The 21,281-nt window shown below is 37.4% G+C and overlaps 1 protein-coding gene across 2 annotated transcripts in view; it reads left to right on the top strand.

The window, feature by feature from the left end:
* Positions 1-21,281, top strand: part of epb41l4b (erythrocyte membrane protein band 4.1 like 4B) — a 23,421-nt gene continuing 2,140 nt past the window's right edge. Inside the window, exons 1-22 of one of the 2 annotated variants that reach the window (XM_048152084.1) lie at positions 1-889; positions 5,918-6,022; positions 6,290-6,332; positions 6,972-7,050; positions 8,137-8,181; positions 8,672-8,724; positions 8,837-8,957; positions 9,860-9,947; positions 10,846-10,934; positions 11,032-11,101; positions 11,528-11,697; positions 12,640-12,749; positions 12,924-12,954; positions 13,106-13,139; positions 13,847-13,873; positions 14,396-14,511; positions 15,962-16,101; positions 17,358-17,467; positions 17,568-17,651; positions 19,354-19,418; positions 19,543-19,638; positions 19,722-19,845. In XM_048152084.1, the coding sequence (XP_048008041.1) occupies positions 641-889; positions 5,918-6,022; positions 6,290-6,332; positions 6,972-7,050; positions 8,137-8,181; positions 8,672-8,724; positions 8,837-8,957; positions 9,860-9,947; positions 10,846-10,934; positions 11,032-11,101; positions 11,528-11,697; positions 12,640-12,749; positions 12,924-12,954; positions 13,106-13,139; positions 13,847-13,873; positions 14,396-14,511; positions 15,962-16,101; positions 17,358-17,467; positions 17,568-17,651; positions 19,354-19,418; positions 19,543-19,638; positions 19,722-19,845 (2,049 nt within the window). In that variant the 5' untranslated portion in view covers positions 1-640. The remainder of the gene's footprint in view (positions 890-5,917; positions 6,023-6,289; positions 6,333-6,971; positions 7,051-8,136; positions 8,182-8,671; positions 8,725-8,836; positions 8,958-9,859; positions 9,948-10,845; positions 10,935-11,031; positions 11,102-11,527; positions 11,698-12,639; positions 12,750-12,923; positions 12,955-13,105; positions 13,140-13,846; positions 13,874-14,395; positions 14,512-15,961; positions 16,102-17,357; positions 17,468-17,567; positions 17,652-19,353; positions 19,419-19,542; positions 19,639-19,721; positions 19,846-21,281) is intronic. The other variant, XM_048152085.1, reaches the window with a different exon arrangement.

The following is a 21,281-nucleotide window of genomic DNA, read 5'->3' on the forward strand; positions in this document are numbered from 1 at the left end:
ACGATTGGCGCATATTGTTTCCTGATAGCAGAGGGCTGCTTGATTTGTAGTCGTTGCTGGGGAATTCAGTGACGGTGAGTGACTCGCGTGAAGGTAACCTCACCCTCATCACTGTTTAGCTTACCAGCAGGTAGCGCTGCCTCACGCACACCGATCCAAAGAGGGAAAAAAAGTTTGAGTGTTGCTCTGAGATTTAACGCTTGCGCAGAACAGGTTGCTTGGCCAGTTCCTCTGGTTGACTTACCTGAGAGGTACATCAGTTTCGGTCAATAACAGAAGGGAACTAACGCGCCATCATTTTAGCCGAATCTGGACTCCGGTGAGCGCGAGGGGAAGTTCATTTAAAGCGCAATTACTTTTTATTGAAACAAACATCAAACGAGCGAAAGGATCGGAGTATCTTCCCGTGGCTTTTGGCAGGTGCGCTCGTGTTTTCTCGTCCGTACGCCACGAGGAACGGAGCTCGTGACAGGTCGCCGTATCCCGACTTGTCCCCTCTGCATTGCACGCCTCAGTCCGGTAGACGCCGCCTTTCTTCATCGCGGAAAGCATTGGAAACAGCTGGATGCCTTCCTCTTGAGCAGTCCGGTATCGGTGCCGTTTTCCAGGGTTGATTAAAGCGCTGTCTCGCGGGGGAAAGATGATGGGCTTTCTGCGCAGGACGTTTAGCCGTCGGTCAAAGCGACGCTTTCGGACATCAGACGAGCTGGACGGAACTGGCAGAGGCGGAAACGCGGTGCTGCAGGCTCACCAGCAGCAGGTGATTCACGCGCCGACCGTAGTGACCGGGGGAGCCGTAGTCCACATCCCCGCTGCGGGCAACAGCAAAGACGCCATCACATGCAGAGTCCTGTTGCTGGACGGATCAGATGTCAGTGTGGAGTTACCGGTGAGTGGAGGACTTAGTTAGCTTTTCGTGAGAGAAAAGTCACCTTGATTGTTTTGAATGTAGTATTTAACGTCAAAGTTCGGTTTTGTGTGTGTGGCCGGACGGATTTCCCTGGTGTTGGGTCCTGTCCCGGTAGTTGAGATGCAAACAGATGGTGCTCGTGATCCCGTCCTCCTGTTTACTTCCCACCTATAGCGACCGCTCAACCTGTCACACAAACCTGCAGATTCCCTCGAGCACTGGGAGCTTTCACTGAAAATGAAACAACCAGAGAGGAAAACACACACACACACACACACACGGAGTTCCCCAGCTGATTTTCTTTCTCTTCTCCAATGCCAAAGTGTTTTGCAGAAATTATTTCCCATTTGTTCGACGAACCAGTTAGGCGCTTAACCTTTGGTCCCTCTTTTGCAAGTCGTGCCATGAAATGTGTTGATTACTTTCTGACTGACAGTTTGTCTGTTTGTAACTTTGTCTTGTCATTTCACTATAGAATATCTATTTTTAACACTGTACCTACTTTGTACCTACTACTACCTCCTACTTTGAATCTAATTTTGTTGTGAATTTGAGTTAATGTAATGTAGTTTTTTAACTATCGTTATCAGTACGGTTTAGTACTACTAAAGCACAATAATATCCATTAAAGGGATAGTTCACCCAAAAACGAAAGTCATTATTTAGGCTACTCACTCTCTCAAGTTGTTCCAAACCTGTGAAGTTCTTTCTTCTGCTGAACTCAAAAGAATATATTTTGAAGAATATGGGTAACCAAACAGTTGGTGGGCACCACTGACTTCCATAGCACGGAAAAAATACTATGGAAGTCAATGGGGTTTGGTTACCAACATTCTTCAAAATATCTTCTTTTGTGTTCAGCAGAAGAAAGAACTCCATACAGGTTTGGAACAACCTGAGGGTGAGTAAATAATGACAGAATTTTCATTTTTGGGTTAACTATCCCTTTAACTTGCGTATCTCTCAGATGTTCTCAGTTTGTTCGTATATTTTTTCTTAGCCAGTGAAAATACTCCCAAAAGAAACCAAAACATCAAGCTTTACATGCCAACAAGCAAGACAGAAAGTGTTGTCGTGAGAATCTCCATCAAATAGTAGCTAGTTAGGTATACTAAGTACGCAAACGACACTGATTTGAAATATACTTGCTTGCTATATAGTGCATAATAAAACATTTGTACATAATGTAATTTTTCACTAATCAACTTTATAAACAATAATAAAAAAAGTTATAGAATAATTGAACATAAATGAACACACTCTTTTAAAACTGACATTTAATGCTTATGGAACTACATTAAAGATTGTTGTGAATACGTGTAGGGTAAGTGCAAATGTATAAGCTAAGCTATCAGGTTAAGCTATGTCATAATGTAAGCTAACTACACCGGTCATTATAACAGTTCAAATGACATATCATAACATAAATTTGCAGGAACTGTAGCCTAATCAAGTGCGTACCCACTAAAAGGCCAATGGGATTACTTGGGGTCTTAATGGAGACCCAGTTTTGAGGGAGGACCCGATTTCTCACAACACTGGTATAGAACGGTGTATGGACAGGAGTGACAGAAGTTTTGGCCCATGACAGTGGCTGAGTCCAATGCCGCATACTCTTGGAATAGGCTGCAACTGTTAAAAATGTACGTCCTATATAGTATAAACGTGTGTTAAATGAATCTAATCCGGACCTACTACATCCGTCATGTTGTCATTGTCATGTGACCATAACATTAGTTTAATGAGAAACTGTTGAATGTAATTGTCTTGACTAACACAATAGAGATGTTACCAGTCCGTTTTAAATTGCTCGCCTCTGTTTGTTAACTTGCGCAAAGTAAACTATTGGCAGGTCAAAGTGCTCCAGCCCCACTCCACGTTTTTTATTTCCTTGCTAGTGAGAGAAACCCGCTTTGAGCGATCATGGAGCAAGAGAAAACGCATACACCTACTGTCACAAACCCGTTCTTCAGGCAAAATCTGCTTTCACACCACTCACATGCTCTGGTCTAGAACACGTGAACATAGACAAATGAAAATGATACAAAAGTGTGTCATAACAGCACTCTTGGAACATCACTGGGCCACACAAATAAGAGGACTAGAACTGTTATATAATTACATTTAATTGAAAATGTCTCCTTCTCAATATAGGCCCTGTAAACATCTAAAGTTCACAGTGCACAAATGATCATTTTATATTTCTAAGACGGTGCTGCTGATCGCTGGTTTATAAACATGGCTGTCATAGTCAGGCAGCGTTATGCCATACAAGTCTAAACATGTCAAAGAATTTATACAATACATTTTGTGTGTCAGTACTTCAGCTTTAACATATCATAAATTCCTTTTGACTTGACCCCTCTCAATGTCATCTGAAACCCAAACATCTAACATGATTATCAGTTTAGTTTCAAAACCGAACCATTTTCATTATTGATGCAGGACTCGTTTGTACTACTTTGTGTGTATTGAGAATAGAGAACAGCTCTAAAATGTATGTTGACTTATGTATGTTAAGGGTTGTAGGTCAACCTGAACAGCAGCAAGTATCAAAGAGAATAATAGCCACCCTCCGCCCCCCTCAGGGTGTGTCCCAAATCCAGCCACTCTCCTCTGACACTTCAAGCTATTTTTGCTCCAGCCTTGGTTTGTGTGCACCTTATATACAGTATGTGTGTACCTTATATACAGTATGTGTGAGTATTGTCATCTGTCTTTTAGATTTTGTCTGTGTGCCTTGTGGAGCTTGTCTAAATATCAAGGTTCCCAGTCTAAATGTTAGCACAATAGAACAGCACTTCCAATTGAAAACAATAAGTACATGTCAATGTCTCCATTCCTTCAGGTCATTGTAATTTATTATTCAGTGAGTTTCACATCTTATCACGCTTATCAAAAACTATTCGGACATTCAAGTCACACTTTTATCAATCTCACTGCATTACATAAGAAAATATCAAACCAAGTGGCATTTAAGCACATTTCTTCAGCAAAACATCACAAAAAGTTATTAAAACTAATAGGTAGTTATATTGTGAATATAAATGTTTTCTATTTTAATGTATTTTAAAATGTAATTTATTCTTGTGATGGCAAATCCTCTCCAGTCTTTGGTGTCACATGATATTTCAGAAATCATTTTAATATGCTGATTTGTTGCTCCAGAAATATTTCTTATCACCAGTGAAATGAGTTGTGCTGTTCAGTATTTTTGTTTTTAAAAAAAACAAAAAAAAACAAAGTGATACTTGATATTCAGGAGTATTAGATTAAATATAAGGTTTAAAAGAACAGCATTATTATTTAAAATAGAAATCTTTTGTTACATTATAAAATGTCTAAATGCACCTTTGCTAAATAAGTATTAATTTCTTTAAAAAAAAAAAAAATGATCCCAAACTTTTGAATGGTAGTGTAATTGCAAAAATCCTATTCTCCCTCCTTCGCCCCACAACATCCTCAAACCAACAAAAGAAATCAATCACGCAAATGGAACAAATCAATAGCTAAATTCCAAATTCTCTGCATTCGTTTTGAGTTTTTGATCACAGTGGATGCTAGCCTTGAAAATCATCTGACCATCATGAACTATTCTAGAGATAATCTCTTCTTTCTGGAGTTTTTCTTTTGTGTGTGGTATTGTGGTCCCCCTCATCTAGACCTTGCACAAAACACAAAATAGAGACTTTTTTTTTTTTTTTTTTTTATCTCTCTTTGGCTTTTCAAAGTGCTCTGGGTTCGTTATCATCCGTCAAATTACTTTGTATTAAGACAAGGTTTGGACGAAAGGTTTGGAATATTCACAGTGTATTTGCCATGATTTTGTGGGCGATTTAAAATTAAGTATGAATATTGCGACAATTCTGATGCACTTTTATTTGATTAAAAATTAGGTTTTCTAAAGACTGACATTCAATTTGTTTCACATTCCTTTCTTGTCTTGTCCCTGTGTTACATTTTTAATATATTTTTGTGTGTTTTTGTAAAGATATAAGTACACTTCAAATCAATAGCTTGGGGTCTGTAAGATGTTTAATGTTTTTGAAAGAAGCCTCTTATGCTTAGCAAGGCTGCATTTATTTGATCAAAAATACAGTAAAACAGTAATATTCTGAAATATTATTACACATACTGATTTGATGCTCAAGAACAACATTTCTTACTATCATAAATGTAGCAAACTGCTGCTTAAAGGGATAGTTCACCCAAAAATGAAATTTCTGTCATTAATTACTCATCCTGAAGTTGTTCCAAATCTGTATAAATTTCTTTGTTCTTCTGAACACAAAGGAAGATATTTGGAAGAATATTTGTGTTCAGCAGAACAAAGACATTTATACAAGTTTGGAACAACTTGAGGGTGAGTAAATGATGACAGAATTTTCATTTTTTGGTGAACTATCCCTTTAAGCTTAATATTAATATTTTTTTAGGATTCTTTTATTAATAGAAAGTTCAAAAGAACAGCATTTCTTTGAAATAGACATTGATGGTAACATTATAAATGTCTTTACAGATCAATTTAATGTGTCTTTGCTGAATAAAAATATGAATTTGGAACGTTACTGACCCAAAGATTTTGAACGGCTGTGTAGATTTCTGTTTTTATGGAAAATTTAAATTAAATGTATTATATATTCTTCTTTGTCTTCATTTAAAATGAAAAATGAGAATAGTAGTTGTTTTATCTATTTATTCTTAACTAGATTTTTATTGTATGAAACTTGCTTAAACATTTTCTTTTAAATTATGGTTCTTCTGACTACAAAAAAAAAGAAGATATTTTAAGCTACATCACTCAGCCGTGATGAGTGCATATGAAAATCAATGCAGCGTGTACGTCGCTGTGCCTACTCGGGGCCATCGAGCCCTGCAGGCGCACCGGAGCAACTTCCTGCCGACGGCATGCTCCACAGGTGTCCCCTTAAACTGTCTCAAGATCAGTGTGAAGCCCCAAGCTTTCCACACTTAGTGATTTATCTGTGTTAAATGTGTGCGTTTCAGAAACATTCCAAAGGACAGGATCTGTTTGATCAGATTATGTATCATTTGGATCTGGTGGAGGCTGATTACTTCGGTCTGCAGTTCATGGACCAAGAGCAGGTTGCGGTGAGTGGTACTCAATGAGCGTTTGTATGCGTGTGTGCATGCGTGTGGCAGTGACCTGTTTTTCTTTAAGCTGCAGCTCTTAGACCAGAAATGAGAAATGGAGTGTGTCAGTGTGAAACAGCCACTCAACATCAATCAGAACAACAGGATTTTCTTTTTCTCAGCACTCAGACTAATAACAAACTCTTTGTCTTGTTCCCTTTCCCTCCCTCCCACTGTCACCCCCAATCCTCCCATGCTGTTTTTCAAATTTCCTTATGTTTTCAGCACTGGCTGGATGCAGCCAAACCCATAAAGAAGCAGATTAGATGTGAGTAGTCATAAGACATCTCTCACACATACACACAATTAGTAATTGTGGAGTTGTTTAGTTGGCTGGTTACAGATGGCTCATGACCTTGGGATCATAATCTACTGTTGCCGTAGTGACTAGTAGTGACAAGTGTCTGAGTGTATACAATGGGAGTGCCTAGAGCCAATCCCAGTGTATGTTGTGCAAGACACACCCCACGCAGATCACCAAAGAGAATGTTGTTGGATGGAGAAAGTGGGAGATGGAAACAGTGTCAGTATAATTTGATTTCAACACAGATTTAAAATCTTTCAGGCCATGCAACCTGTGTGCAATTTAAAAAAGACTATGCTGTCGGTGAAAAGAAGCCATTGATTCAGTCCCTGTAGTGTCTTCTCTATATTATTGCATATCCGCAGTGCAACCCTTCAGAATGGTATATGCTTTACAACATTTTTAAAAGCCGTTGAGTCACACTGAATCAACATTAGCTGACTTATGCCTGTCTCTATGACAACAATCTTTCATAACCTTCAAGGAGAGCTTCTTGTCTTTTTTCCTTTAAAGTTTATGTACAAATTTCATTGTCATTGACAATGAGTGTCTGTTTCATTCCAGCGTACACATATTCTTACTCGTAAAATCTCTCTGTCGTAGATGGACCTCCGTACAGATTGTTTTTCAGGGTTAAATTCTATTCTTCAGAGCCCAATAACCTTCATGAAGAGTTCACCAGGTAAACAACAGCAGTCATATATGCTTTCACCTTGTGTCTAGCACTTTAACTCCTCAAACTGATCATTTACTCACCCCCATGTTGTTTCAAACCATTATGACTTACTTTCTTATGTGAAGCACAAAAGATCTTTTTTAAAAACAATATCCTGGCCACTCTTCTCCACAAGTGAATGAAAACTAGGGCTGTCAAGCTCCAAAATGGAAAAAATGGAAAAAAAAGGCACTATTAAAATTATAACACAAGGGTCCTGTAGGATTAATGCGCTAGTCTTCTGAAGTGACTTAAAATTACACAAATTTATCATATAGCTTCAGAAGACTTGAAATACTCTTGAGGATGAGTACATAACTTTTTTAAATTTGGGTGAATTATTTATTATGTATTAGCGACGCGTACTATATTGGTTATCAGCTGATATTAGCGATTTTTAAATATCTCTATCTGTCAATATTAAATTGTGCATGGTGATTTCCTCTATTTTTACATTTAGATTACCTTATCATCTAACAGTCAATGAAATTTAAAGCTGCAGTCCGTAACTTTTTTTGGTTAAAAATTGTCCAAAATCAATTTGAGCACATAACCAGCCAGTTTTTAAAACTATCTCCTTACCTTAGCCTGATTCACAACGGTAAGCTTGTAAAAATGTGTTCTAATCTGAGTGGTACTGGTGGGTTTCCATGGGAAATTCGAGCATGCCGCCGTTCGTCTTTGCGTCATTAAGTCACGTCTGTTTACATAAAGAAGGTTTCCCAGCTAGTGCTAACATGAACATTTTTATTAACTAATATTAACAAAGGTTAGTACATGCTGTAAGAATATATTTCTCATTGTTAGTTCATGTTAGTTAATGCACTAACTAATGTTAACAAATGAGACCTTAGTGTAAAGTGTTCCAAATAATTATCTGCTTATCATATTAGCCTGAAATTTAATGTCAGGTCATCCCTAATATGTATGTTTAACCTATCTGAACTATAATATTTCATGTTTTAGGTCATGCAACTATTTTAAAAATATTTGACTTTTTACAGATTTTGACTTTTTGAGATTAATGACTGTATAACCACTTTTTTTTTGCAGGTATCTCTTCGTACTGCAGCTTAGACAAGACATACTGTCCGGCAAGTAAGAAATTACGCTTACCTCACAGTGAGACATACACAAACATGCACACGCAGTGGAAAATGTGAGGGCATTTCATGTCCTCCATTTTGCCCTGTCACACCTCTGACCCTCCCTCTGTCACACACGCACACACAGTGAGGCAGGGTTTCTACCGGGGTCCAATAAAAGCTCTGTTTCAGTGTGTATAATCTGGGTCTGGTCTCCTGGGTGCTGCTCTGCTCCTTTTTAATAAAAGAAACTCCAATGAGAACCAACACACAGCTTCTAATTTAAGAGCAAAGATACGATCCGACACACTTTCCCACACAGGGTGCACACGCTTTCTTACATAAACACGGGGTCTCGTCATCTCACGTTTTACGGAAGTGGATTTTGATCATTGTTTGAAAACTCTGTCAGTTGCATGTTTTGAAAGTCATATTTTATATGCTGCAAACACATTTACAGGCTGTTTTAAGGGTCATTAAGTCTCTCCTTCTTCCCTGAGCAGGTTAAAATGTCCGTATGATGTGTACGTGGAGCTCGGGGCTTATTGCTTACAGAGTGAGTTCTGTGTGTTTAATGGCCAGTTTGGACTTTTTTTCCATGTATTTGCATATTTACAGCAGATTTCTGCCTTTTCATTTCCATTCCTTTCTATTTTGTATGTTAATAGGTGAACTTGGGGATTGTGATCCATTAGAACACTCTATTGTGTTGGTATCAGAGTTTCGCTTTTCACCCAAACAGACGGAGATTATGGAGGCTGATATCTACCGCAAATGGGCTGAGTGCAGGTAATGAGTATGAATGAGTATTTCTTATCCCCACCACACTATACAGTTTGGCAGCTAACAGTATGTCTTCACATACAGGTTAAAAGACTGAAAGCAAAAGTACTATGTAATTTGACTAAACCACAGCCAATCAGAACACATTTGATGTTTAGAAAGCTAAAAAATTTAGTTGTTTCACAGTCTGGTTAGTCGCTTGATGCTTTGTCACTTCTCACCTGGTTAGAACATGGTTTAAGAATGCCCGTGTTTTGAATTAAGTCCTTAGAACAGATTGAAGTGTCAGATTCGGTCTTACTCAATTAGATTTGGACACTTTCATTTGCTAGTGAAAATCACACTTGAAATGTTTACATGCATTTCACACAGACTCTAAACACAGACTCCCTGTGGTTTTAATTAAATCCTCAGCTCTGCATTTGACCCTGTTTTAGGAGCAATCATCAAAGTCAGCGTGCTACTGTACAAGTATGTGCTCAGCTGCTGATCAGTCTCTAAGGATGAGTTGTTGCATTTGTTTAAATGTGTCTGGATTGTTTGTTGTTTTTGGAAATTAGACATTTCTAGACTTGAGATAGACCTGGGGGTTGATAATAGCCGGGGGGCCAGAGCGTAAATGTAAGACAGAAACAATGGCTTGTATTGAATTCTTACAGATTCCGTCAGCCAGTGTAGAGATTTGAGCAGAGCAGAAGTTTAATGTGAGAGGATTTCCGGAGGTTAAAAACAAGTCCAGCAGAACTTTGGATGCGCTAGATGGGACATATGGCAGATGCTGTCAGGCTGTGCAAGAGGGAGTTGCTGTAGTCTAGCCATAAAATGATGGGGTACTGGACAAAGGGTTGAATGGAGCCCTGATGGTGTTCATTACGGCGCATGAGTTTGAATGTTACATATCTCTACAGGGGAATGAGTCCTTCTCAAGCTGAGCTAAATTTTCTGAATAAGTGCAAGTGGCTGGAGATGTATGGAGTGGACATGCACTTTGTGAAGGTGAGATCACTTACTTTAGTTCATTTACATAATTTCAGTTCTAAGAGCATAATTCAATTCTTGGCTTCATATTTTGTTGTCTTCACCCTCTTATACTTTCACAATAGCAGAGTTATCTCCAATAATAATAGCTCTATAACAATAGTGTATTTTATTTTACAAAGACAATCCTGTAACTCAATAATAACTCCATTGCATCTTTCTGCTGCATTATACCTTCACAACAGCAACAATATGCCACTACAGTAGTGGAATTAATCTTTATAATAGCAGTTCTAGAAGTACTATGATGCTCCCATTCATCCATCTGCTCTTAAAAGTAACTGTGATATCAGGAGGAAAACTGCAACAATTTTTTAAGAAATTGTTACTTTTATCCAACAAGAATTAATTAAATTGATCAAACGTGTCAGTAAAGACATTTATAATGTAAAAAGATTTCCATTTCAAATAAATGCTGAACTTTCTATTCATCAAAGAACCCTGAAAAATATATCAGTTTTCACAAAAACATTGAGCACAACTGCTTTTAATTTAATTTAATGTGTTTATTGAGCAGCAAATCAGCATATAAGAATGATTTCTGAAGGATCATGTGGCATTGAAGACTGGAGTAATGATGCTGAAAATTCAGCGTTGCCATCACAGAAAGAAATTACATTTTAAAATATATTCAAATAGAAAACAGTTATTTTAAATTGTAATAATATTTCACAATATTACTTTCTTTACTGTATTTTTGTTCAAATAAATGCAGTCTTGGTGAGCATAAGAGGCTGGTTTCAAAAACAATAAAAAATCTTACTGACCTCAAACTTTTGTTCAGTAGTCTGTATAATATACTTTTGAGATGGTATGTAGTTGCAGTGTAACAGTGCTGTATACTGACTCTCTGCAGGGACGAGATGGAGGAGAATATGCTCTGGGACTCACACCAACTGGAATCCTTGTTTTCGAAGGATCTAGCAAAATTGGCCTCTTTTTTTGGTGAGATTCACAGATACACTCAACTCCTGTTGTTCTGACTAGTGGCTGGATTATTACTTTCCATCTCGACATTCTGGTCATAAATGTTTCCAATTAGGCCTAAAATAACCCGTCTTGACTTCAAGAAGAACAGACTGACATTAGTAGTGGTGGAGGATGATGAGCAGGTGAGTTGTACATGCATAAACTTGCACTCATTTATCTGTGCTCACATTGCAGGATACTAAAATTATACATTTAAAAATTACTCTATACTTTGATAGATATGATGTTTACATTTGCCGTTAAAATAATCAATATTGCTGTGGAATCATGCGCATGTAAAAAAAAAAAATAATAATAATAATAATTTTGCTTAATATTTTTAATGTCGGAGGAACAATGAAATATTTAGCAGAAGTTCAACTTTGTTCATGCTAACTTAATATTTTACTTTTTATATTTTTCACACATTAGTTTTTGTATAATTAAAATTGTTTTAATATTAAAATATAATAAAAGATTAATTCATAATTTGGAAAAAAACCTTGCTCTATAATGTTAAGTGCTCCAAAACTTTCTTTTTGTATGTATCTGTATATCTGTGTGTGCAGGGCCGAGAGCAGGAGCACACGTTTGTGTTTCAGCTGTCGAGTTCACAGGAGTGTAAGCACTTATGGAAGTGTGCAGTCGAGAGCCACGCCTTCTTCCGGCTCAGACAGCCAACCCACAACAAGAGCAGCCGCAGCGACTTCACACGCCTCGGCTCGCGGTTCAGATTCAGGTACATACACGCACACGTACGGATGTCCAAAGCTGATCCCAAGGATCTGTATCAGGGTTGATTAAGCATTTCTTTTACTGATTGGTATTAGCTATCCTAAGCCTGATACTTTATTTAATGTCAGCTGTCATGCAGATGTTGTGAAGTAGGTGGCTGAAATGTAATCCGGTCTGTTTTAGCGGGTCACACACACACATGCTTTCTAACCTTATCTCCACTTTTTTTTTTTCCCTTTTTTTTTTTTTTTTGTGCAATTATTCTGCTTATTGCGCATATAAAATACAAGACGTATTCATAATTGTGACCACACAGCCTATTTTACAGTATACCATTGTAAAAGATGTTTACATCTACTGGTAACACTTGGGGTACACTTTTTTTTTTTTTTTTTTTTTTTTTATACAGTGTCCTTGTTACACATTACTTTAATGTAGTAATCAGTACTAATCACGTTGTGCATAATTACATGCAACTAACCTGAACCACACCCTAATCCTAATTCTATAGTAAGTAGGCCTACCTGTAGTTAATTATTATTACTCAGTACTTAAATTTATATTACACTGTAAAAAGGACACTTAAAATAAAGTGTAACCCATCTGCCAATATAGGTCTTTAAATGTAATTATGATAGTAATTGCTATATTGGAATTACTCCATAGTGATTTTTTTTTTACATTTGGGCCCCTTTCCTTGAGAAACTCTTTTCACTGCCCTGTATAGTTTGGATTGATTTTAATAACTTTAATGTACTTGAAGTGTGCACCAAGCACTAGGAAATTACAAGTATTGGATCAGTACTCTGTATTGGCAGATACTGGATATTAAATGACTGATCAGATCACAAAAAACTTGATCAGGACATCCCTTCACACATGCACACCTATTCTGGCAATATATTTACCCTTTTGCTTTTAAGTATCATGTTGTTTGTGCTTACAGTGGAAGGACCGAATATCAGGCCACACACAGTGGTAAAGTCAGGAGAGCAAGCACTTTTGAAAGAAGACCAAGTAAAAGATACCCCTCACGAGCCCAGTCTATGGCCAAGGGTAGGTCTGTGTGCCATATGCAGTTTCTCCTTTCAATAATCAACCTAATGCATTTTCGACATGCTTAATCTTTGTGTCTACCCTGCATCTGCCCTAAAGCCTTTAAATGCTGCTTTAATCAAATACCACATCACATATGTCATGTGTATATATGACTGCTTTTGTCTTCCACAGCCATGACTCCAGCAAAACATCCCCATCTAAGGTAAAGCCACACAAACACAATCACGAGCGCTCGGATATAAAAACTTAATGCTTATTTAATTTCTAATTTCTGTTGCAGTTGTATAATGAAAGGTTGTTCTATTTCTACTGGTTGTAATTCTGTAATGAATGATTCTCTTTCCATTCTGTAGTGCACAGACCAGCCCTGAGCCAAGCTTAAAACCGGTATGCTTTCAATATCCTTCTTCATTTTATATGATTATTTTAGGAAGAAATACATATGGGGATTTATTAGCTACATCAGGGGGTTTTAGACATAACCCAAGGCATTTTTTTTATTTCGTGAATTGATTTAAGGCTGCCAAATTTAATGTAAACTCAACATATTAATGAAATATATTTTTGTAAAATTACATATTTATGGTTTCATTCTGTTTTTAAAAGACAGCCCGGAAATCATGATTGTTTTATTTTATTGTCAGTTCTAGTTTTTGTAACAGTAGCAAAAGTGGGTTGTACAGAACTGTTCTTTGTATTTATTGTGAAATATTTTGTGAAAAGTATAATAATAATATATTTTAGGGAAGTTTTTAGGGTCCTTTGTGAAGTGATCATCATATTTGGGGGTCCCTTGCAAAAGGTTTGACTACTACAGAGCCCCTAAGGGCGATGGTAATGGAGAAAAAATATGAGATGGGACGGAAATTATATTTCAGCGCTTCAGTATTGCCTGCACCCAAGAAACCTTGTGTTTGCTCACAAAAGCAATGAAATATCGTTCTTCCTCCCACCTCATATTATTTCCACGACACTAATTTAGCAAGCGAATGCAAAGTTTCTCAAGGGAGCGCAATACTTTAGCAAAAGAACGCAAAAGCATTTAAGTATAATTTTTTTTGACAACTTTTTTCCTCAACACCATGTCCCTTTAGGGGTTCCATAGAAAACCCCAGAACCTTGTGAGTAATTTTAATCTTGAGTATCTAACACATTCAAATAAATAAATACTTATAAGAAAATAATTCAGCATTATTTTATTTTATTTTTTTTTACATTGATTGAGATTTAGCAGACTGAGTTCTTAATGCTTAAAGGGATAGTTCACCCCAAAATGAAAACTGTCATCATTTACTCACTCTCACGTTCTCCCAAACCTATATGAGTTTATTTCTTCTGTTGAACACACAGAAGAAGATATTTTGAAGAATGTTGGTAACCAGAGAGTTGATGGTAGCCATTGACTTCCATAGAATTTTTTTACCTTCTATGGAAGTCAATGGCTAATGTCAACTGTCTGCTTACCGACATTCTTCAAAATATCTTTGTATGTGTTCAACAGAAGCAAGAAACTCATACAGGTTTGGAACAACATGAGGGTGAGTAAATGATTACACAATTTTCATTTTTGGGTGAACTATCCCTTTAAGTAATTGCCAAGAGACTTCACTAACGTGAATCATAATTTTTCTATTTCCCTCCAGTATAAGCACAACATTCCAATTGCACAGGAACCCTGGCAAAGATCACACGCGTCTAGTCTGACCCCTCCACTATACGTACAGCCCATGGAACTGGGACACGCTCCACCACCACACAGGTATACATTTGATCTACCAAGATAAAACCTCTACCAGTATTTCAGTTTCTTTAAAAAAAAAAAAAAAAATCACAAAATGTAGGCCGATCTCATCTGTGTTTCACCTGCATGTACATATGTGTCTGATTTAGACCCTCCTATGTGGACAGACCCCCTGCGAGCAGTGGTGGGTTTGGTGAGAGCGGTTTGATTGAGCGCAGTGGCAGGAGTGTGTCTATCGTGCACAGAGACAAAGTTATGACTGCGCTGTGAGCATGTGAAAGGGTGTTTGGATGAGCCACTCACCCTAGTAAAAGAGACCGCTGAACGCTCGCATCCAATCACGGTCATCCTTCTTCATCATCTCACCTGCAGGAGTCTCATTCATTGCTTGTGATCATCCATCAGGTCTCATCCGATCAAATGCATCCTGAGATGACAAAAACATATTCAACGTATGCAGACCTTGACGTCTGACAATCTGCATGTTAATAGCTTTTAGAGTTTTGCATGATTTAAAATAAAATCTAGAACTAGCAAATTCCCTGAAAGACAATGTCAGAATATGTAACTGCTGCTGTTGTGGCTTTATATTCTATAGCAGGGTCGCTCAGTTTAGTTCCAGTGCTAGGACATGCAAGGACCTCCAGAAGTGAGACTGAGCACCCTTGTTCTAGATTATAGCCTATTTTATAATTTTAAGTTCATAATATAAGTTTACTTTTAAGTGCAGATCACTTGTATATCATTCCAAGACAAGCACCTACCTGTTTACAAACCCTGTATCTTAATTTAAATCCACCTTGAAAGTACTTGTGACATCTGTTCTATATGTGCTAATGATCATTACGTATTTGCTGAAGTGTTAAGTTAGAAACCTTCGTGTTTAGCCATTGAAATCCGTTCAATCAGCAAGGGACGGGGGCTTTTAATGATTACAGCCTGCTGCAATGAGACCTGCCTTAATAAATGTGTTGTTTACACTAATCGACTCAATTTTATTGATTATGTAAACCCTTGACATTTGCTTCTCATTTTTGTATTAACATTTGCACTGTTCCATTTTCTGTTTAATAACACCATTTGCATAAACACGCTGTTGTTGTTGTTGGTCCATCCATTGAAATTAATTTCATAAGCACTCTTGTTATTACATTAGAAAGATGTGTGTGCATGTTTCTGCATGTCATTTTACCGTGGTTATTCATAACATGTTACTTGAAAATGAATCAATAAACAAGTACCAGCTCAGGTTTGCATTAGTTATATGCTGACGTTAATTGTGTTGTGAATGTATAGAATCAACAAAAATGACATGCCATTCTGCTGCATGTGTGGGTGGATGTGTAGATCTATATGAATGAACTTGAAGGACCTTATTGTTCTGAATCTCTCCGTCATACGACCAAAAATAATGCAGAGCTGTCATATACCATTGTACTCGGCGTCATTGTTGTGCATTGTTTTATAGTTTCCCTTTGAGCACTGCAGACACCCGGAGGTTTAGTGTGGAAGAGAACGAAGCTCCTCATTCTGGAAAGATCCATCGCTGCTACCATCACCTCGGATATGAAAAACAGGAAGCGCTGTGCCTCACGACAGCTAAACCTAGTGAGTCCAAAACTACTTGACTTGACAAGAGTTCTGTTGTTCACAACAGTTCAATAAAAAATAGTTATATTGAGTAACTTACATTTTGTTAGATATTTTTGCGCCAACGTAGAATCAACGGTTGCGCGTGGTCCTTAAAACAACCCCGTGACCCGTTTCTAAATTAATCAGTGTTTGAATGAGTCAGTTAAGTAAATGATTCAGTGACTCACACCACCTGTTGGCGTATTTAAAGGGTTAGTTCACCCAAAAATGAAAATAATTATGTCATTTACTCACCCTCATGTCGTTCCACACCTGTGGGCCTTCAATCATCTTCGGAACACAAATTAAGATATTTCTGCTTAAATCCGATGGCTCAGTGAGGCCTACAATAAAAGCAATGACATTTCCTCTCTTAAGGTACTAAAAACATATTTAAAACCGTTATTGCGAGTTCAGTAGTTCTGCCTTAATATTATAAAAAGAAAGAATATTTTTGTGCGCCAAAAAAATAAATAATAACGAATTTTCAACATGATGGGACAGCTTTGGGGCTTTGCGAATTGAATCAGTGACTCGGAGCGCCAAAGTCACGTGATTTTAGCAGTTTAGCTGTTTGATAGGAGATCCGAGTCATTGATTCGATTCATAAAGCTCCGAAGCAGTGTTTTGAAATCGGCCCATCACTATATTGTTGAAAAGTCGTTATTTTGTTTTTGGCGCACAAAAAGTATTCTTGTCGCTTTATAATATTAACCTAGAACTACTGAACTCGCATGAACTGTTTTAAATATGTTTTTAGTACCTTTATGGATCTTGAGAGAGGAAATGTCATTGCTTTGAATGCAGGCCTCACCGAGCCATTGGATTTAATCAAAAATGTCTTAATTTGTGTTCCGAAGATGAATGAAGGCCTTGAGGGTGAGTAATAAATGACATTATTTTCATTTTTGGGTGAACTAACGTTAACTCTTTAACCTGCAGACAAGGTCACTGAAAAAAATCCACTATTGCATAGATTGACAATCTGCCCCTCAAGCTCTTTAGGGGGTGTAGAACGATATAGCTATAACTATAACTAAGTTTTATTACATTTTAATAATTGTGAGTAGGGGAGTCCACACCACACCTATTACAATGACAGAGGAATATTTGGAATCACTTTCAGGATGATTTTTTTTCCCCCAGCTGATGATAAAATAAATAAAAAAATAAAAAACATTGACCAAATTAACTAGTTAAATTCAGAACATGTATGTGTTTGTTTAAATCAGAAGCTTGGGTTGTGTCTCCTGGACTCTCGGATGAGTTGGATCGAGCTCTGCAGAACCAGCTAGAAGCAGAACCTGCAGCCTGGCCGGCCCTGCACATCAACATAGACATGGTCAGTTAAGATCAGTCTCTTGGAGCAAATAGAAACGGTTTTAAAGCTGTCTTATGGCATTTGAATTAGTATAAGTATTTCATTCTCTCTGTAACTACAGGCAGAGGAAAAACCACTTTCCGAGAAAAGTCTTCCTTCCTCCCCTGCAGTTTTACAGGAACAACTAAAGAGCAACATCTCTAAAGTAACTGCATGACACTCTATTCATGAAAGCTGCTGCAAAGTTTATTTATTTATTTATCTACAAGTAAGGTACCTGTCAAGACAGGTAGGCTAATTCCAGCTAAAGGTAGTCAGGTTGCGATGAAACGGAAGTAGCAACGTATCTTTTCTTCCGTATTGTGACGTACATTTGAGTGTAACGAATAATACAACCCCATTTCAAGTTTAGACATTTTGTAAAATGCAATAAAATAAAGAATCTGTGATTTGTTAAATCTCTTGAACCTTCATTTAACTGACAAAAGTAAAAGAAAACATTTCCAATGTTTTAACTGACCAACTTAATTGTACAATTTTGATTTTGATGGCTGCAACCAGGCAAAATAAAAGTGAAATAAAGATTATGGAATGTCCAAGTTAAATGTTTAGAAACAGTCCAGAATAAGCAGGATGAGGGTATTTTGATTGTGTCTGATAGTACCATCCACCAAAGGCTCCATCTTTTCAAGTAAAGATGGGTCATGGCTCACCAGTTTGTGCCATATGTCATGAGAGAAAAGTCAAACAATTCAAAATTCACGTTTCTCAATGCATGATTGCAAAGAATTGAAGTCTTTTACCATCTACCATACATAATACTGAGGAAAAATTTCAGGGAATCCAGAGAAATCTCAGTCCATGTAGGGCATGCAAGCAAGAAGCCTCTGTTGAATGTGCATGACCTTCGAGCCCTCAGATGGCACTGCATGAGAAACCATCATGCTACTGTATTAAATATAGCCACATGGACTCTGGAGTACTTTGGAAAACACAGTCTGCAGCCGCATCAAGAAATGCAACTCGAATCTCTGTTACACAAGGAAAAAGCTATCAATTCCAATACAGAGATGCCGTTGAGTTTTCTGGGCCCAAGATCATCTCAGATGTCCAAAAGACAATGGGAAATGTGTGCTGTGGTCAGATGAGTCCACGTTTCAGTGTGTTTTGGGGAAAAGTGGACATCGAGTTTATATTTACAAAATACAATTAAGTTAGTCAGTAAACACATTGTAAAAAAAAAGGTTCAAGACAATTAACAAATCACAGATTCTTGATTTTACTTTTACAAAATGTCCCAACTTTTCTGGAAATGGGGTTGTAGAAGAGGTTCTATCCATCGGTTGTTGATTGGATGGAAGCAGATCAGAATGCGAGCTTGTGGGCGATTGTAAGAAAGGGGCGGAGTTTAAGTGAACTAAACTATTAGTCCAGCATACGTCACTAGAGTCGTTTCCACATTAAGATCGACATTTTCATTAAACATTACAAGTTAAATAAAAATGAAACACATACTTGAATAAAATATTCAGTTAGATCTATAACATGCATTTACAAAAATGGATAGGGTGAATTTTCATTTCATGCAAACTTAAAAAGTTAACCAGCTCAATTAATCCCCCTTATCTAACTTATACCACATCTAAGGAGTTCTAACAAACATAATGGGTTGACCAAGATGATGTACCATGCTGACCTCAGCCAAATAACCTAAAACCAGTTTAGACCAGCTAGGAACCACCTTAAGCTGTTTTTAGCTGAAAAATGTCAGTATGGATAACTGTACAACTATACACAGGGTGACTATAAGAGTTTATTAAGCACAAATATTGAGGTTACACAATGAGGGCATGTGACAGTAGCAGTGAGATGATGCATAGCCTGTGCTTTACTCTCTCTTACTGTAGCGAGCCACCCAAAGTGATAGTGGAACCTCGAAAGGGAACTCTTCAAGTGGAGACCAAACTGACAGGTAAGAACAGCAAGTACTAACTCTGGAAGCTGGTAAATGTCTCAGATGGTTTTCAAGCACCAGAAACCAGCAAGCGTCTTTGTCTCTATGTGTTATATTCACCGACTTCGGCTTCTTATCTCAGATATCCCAGCTCCTCACAGGATTCAGGCTCAAGCAGTCTGAACATAGAGAAGCCAAGAGTGGACCGGCGCAAACGCCTGGTCAGACAGTTCAGCTTGTAAGTCATTAGGCATTGGATTTTTTTTCTTCTGAGGCCTTTTAGATTTAACAATGAGGACTCTCTTGAAATATTTCATATAGTAACCATAGTGATGAAGATGACCTCCCTGAGGCACTTGCAGCCATCTCCTCCCAGTGCAATATGGTAAAATCCTCATCAAACAGCTCCTTGGACAAACAGGTCCAGCCACCCATATATCCACCGGTAAGACTTACTATTCCAAAATGTAATACGTGTTTGTGTGTGTGTGTGTGTGTGTGTGTGTGTGTGAGAGAGAGAGAGAGAGAGAACTGGGTGAACTGTCCCTAATGACATCAGGCCCACTATTCTTAAAAAGGATCCAATTTCACACACAATTAGTGTTTTATATGTTTGTATACATGTATGTGTGTTTTGTTAAATTATACAGGGTAAATGGTGCTGGAAAGTGCGAAAATATTGTCAGTTCATATTGTCACACGCATCGTTATATGTTCCCGTCCCGTAGACACACTGTAATTATTTAGCAAGTGAATTCAGTGTAAAAAAAAAAAACTTTTATAGTCAGTTACCTTAAGAATTATGCTTCCCTCTTTAGTCATTTAGAGATGACGCATATTCGCCTCCAGGCGTGGCACCGTTCAAACGCTTGTCCGCTCCAACTCCTTCCCTCTCTCCACCAAAATTTTTAACTTAGTCACCATGAAATCAAAATGGACATTTCTTTTCTTTTCTTTTTTTTTTTTTAAAGTACTTTTTTTGCAGTACTTATTATAAATGATTTATCTGTGCACATCAATATTCAAATCTTTAATCAAAGCAATTCCCGCCCTCTTGCAACGACATCTCTTCTCTGATGACTGGCATGAGGGCGGGGAAACCTGTCACTCACACAAGATCACACCAATAGCAAACCACAACAATACCGTGATTTAAATAATTCCTGATAGACAAAATCAAGTCCTGCCTACATTTTTTCTTGTTTGAGAAGCTGTTTCAGGATATGTCACAATAGCTTCCAGTTATTTTAGCTGTATAAAAGCAGTCTGTTATGCTTCCTGATATTGCAAACTGGTATTTGTTATAATTTTATTTTATGATCGTAATCATAAACACACTGGTTTGTAGCACAAATAGTTTTACTGTTTTGATAACTACACTTTGTTCTTGTTACTCACCATAGCGGTTAATGAATTGGAAGTCTCACACATTCACAGAAAATAGCTTACTTTGCGTTGAAAAAAAAGGTGGATATTGTATGTTTTGGTTAAATCACAAAATAAAATGCAACCACTGTTTCTGATGTACATCCACTGATATGCAGTAAAAGTTTTGTTTGGTTTCTTAAACATTGTTGCACAGATGTTCTATTACAATCAAAATCAATTTAAAGGGTTAGTTCACCCAAAAATGAAAATTCTCATTAATTTCTCACCTTCATGTCGTTCCACTCCTGTAAGACCTTCGTTCATCTTCGGACCACAAATGAAGATATGGCTCAGCGAGGCCTGCATTGACACCAAGATAATTAACACTTTCAGATGCCCAGAAAGACATATTTAAAACAGTTCATGTGACTACAGTGGTTCAACCTTAATATTATGAAGTGACGAGAATACTTTTTGTGTGCCAAAAAAACCCCAAAATAATGACTTTATTCA

This window comes from Megalobrama amblycephala, linkage group LG13, assembly GCF_018812025.1.
Source record: "Megalobrama amblycephala isolate DHTTF-2021 linkage group LG13, ASM1881202v1, whole genome shotgun sequence".
Classification (NCBI taxonomy): Eukaryota; Metazoa; Chordata; class Actinopteri; order Cypriniformes; family Xenocyprididae; genus Megalobrama; species Megalobrama amblycephala.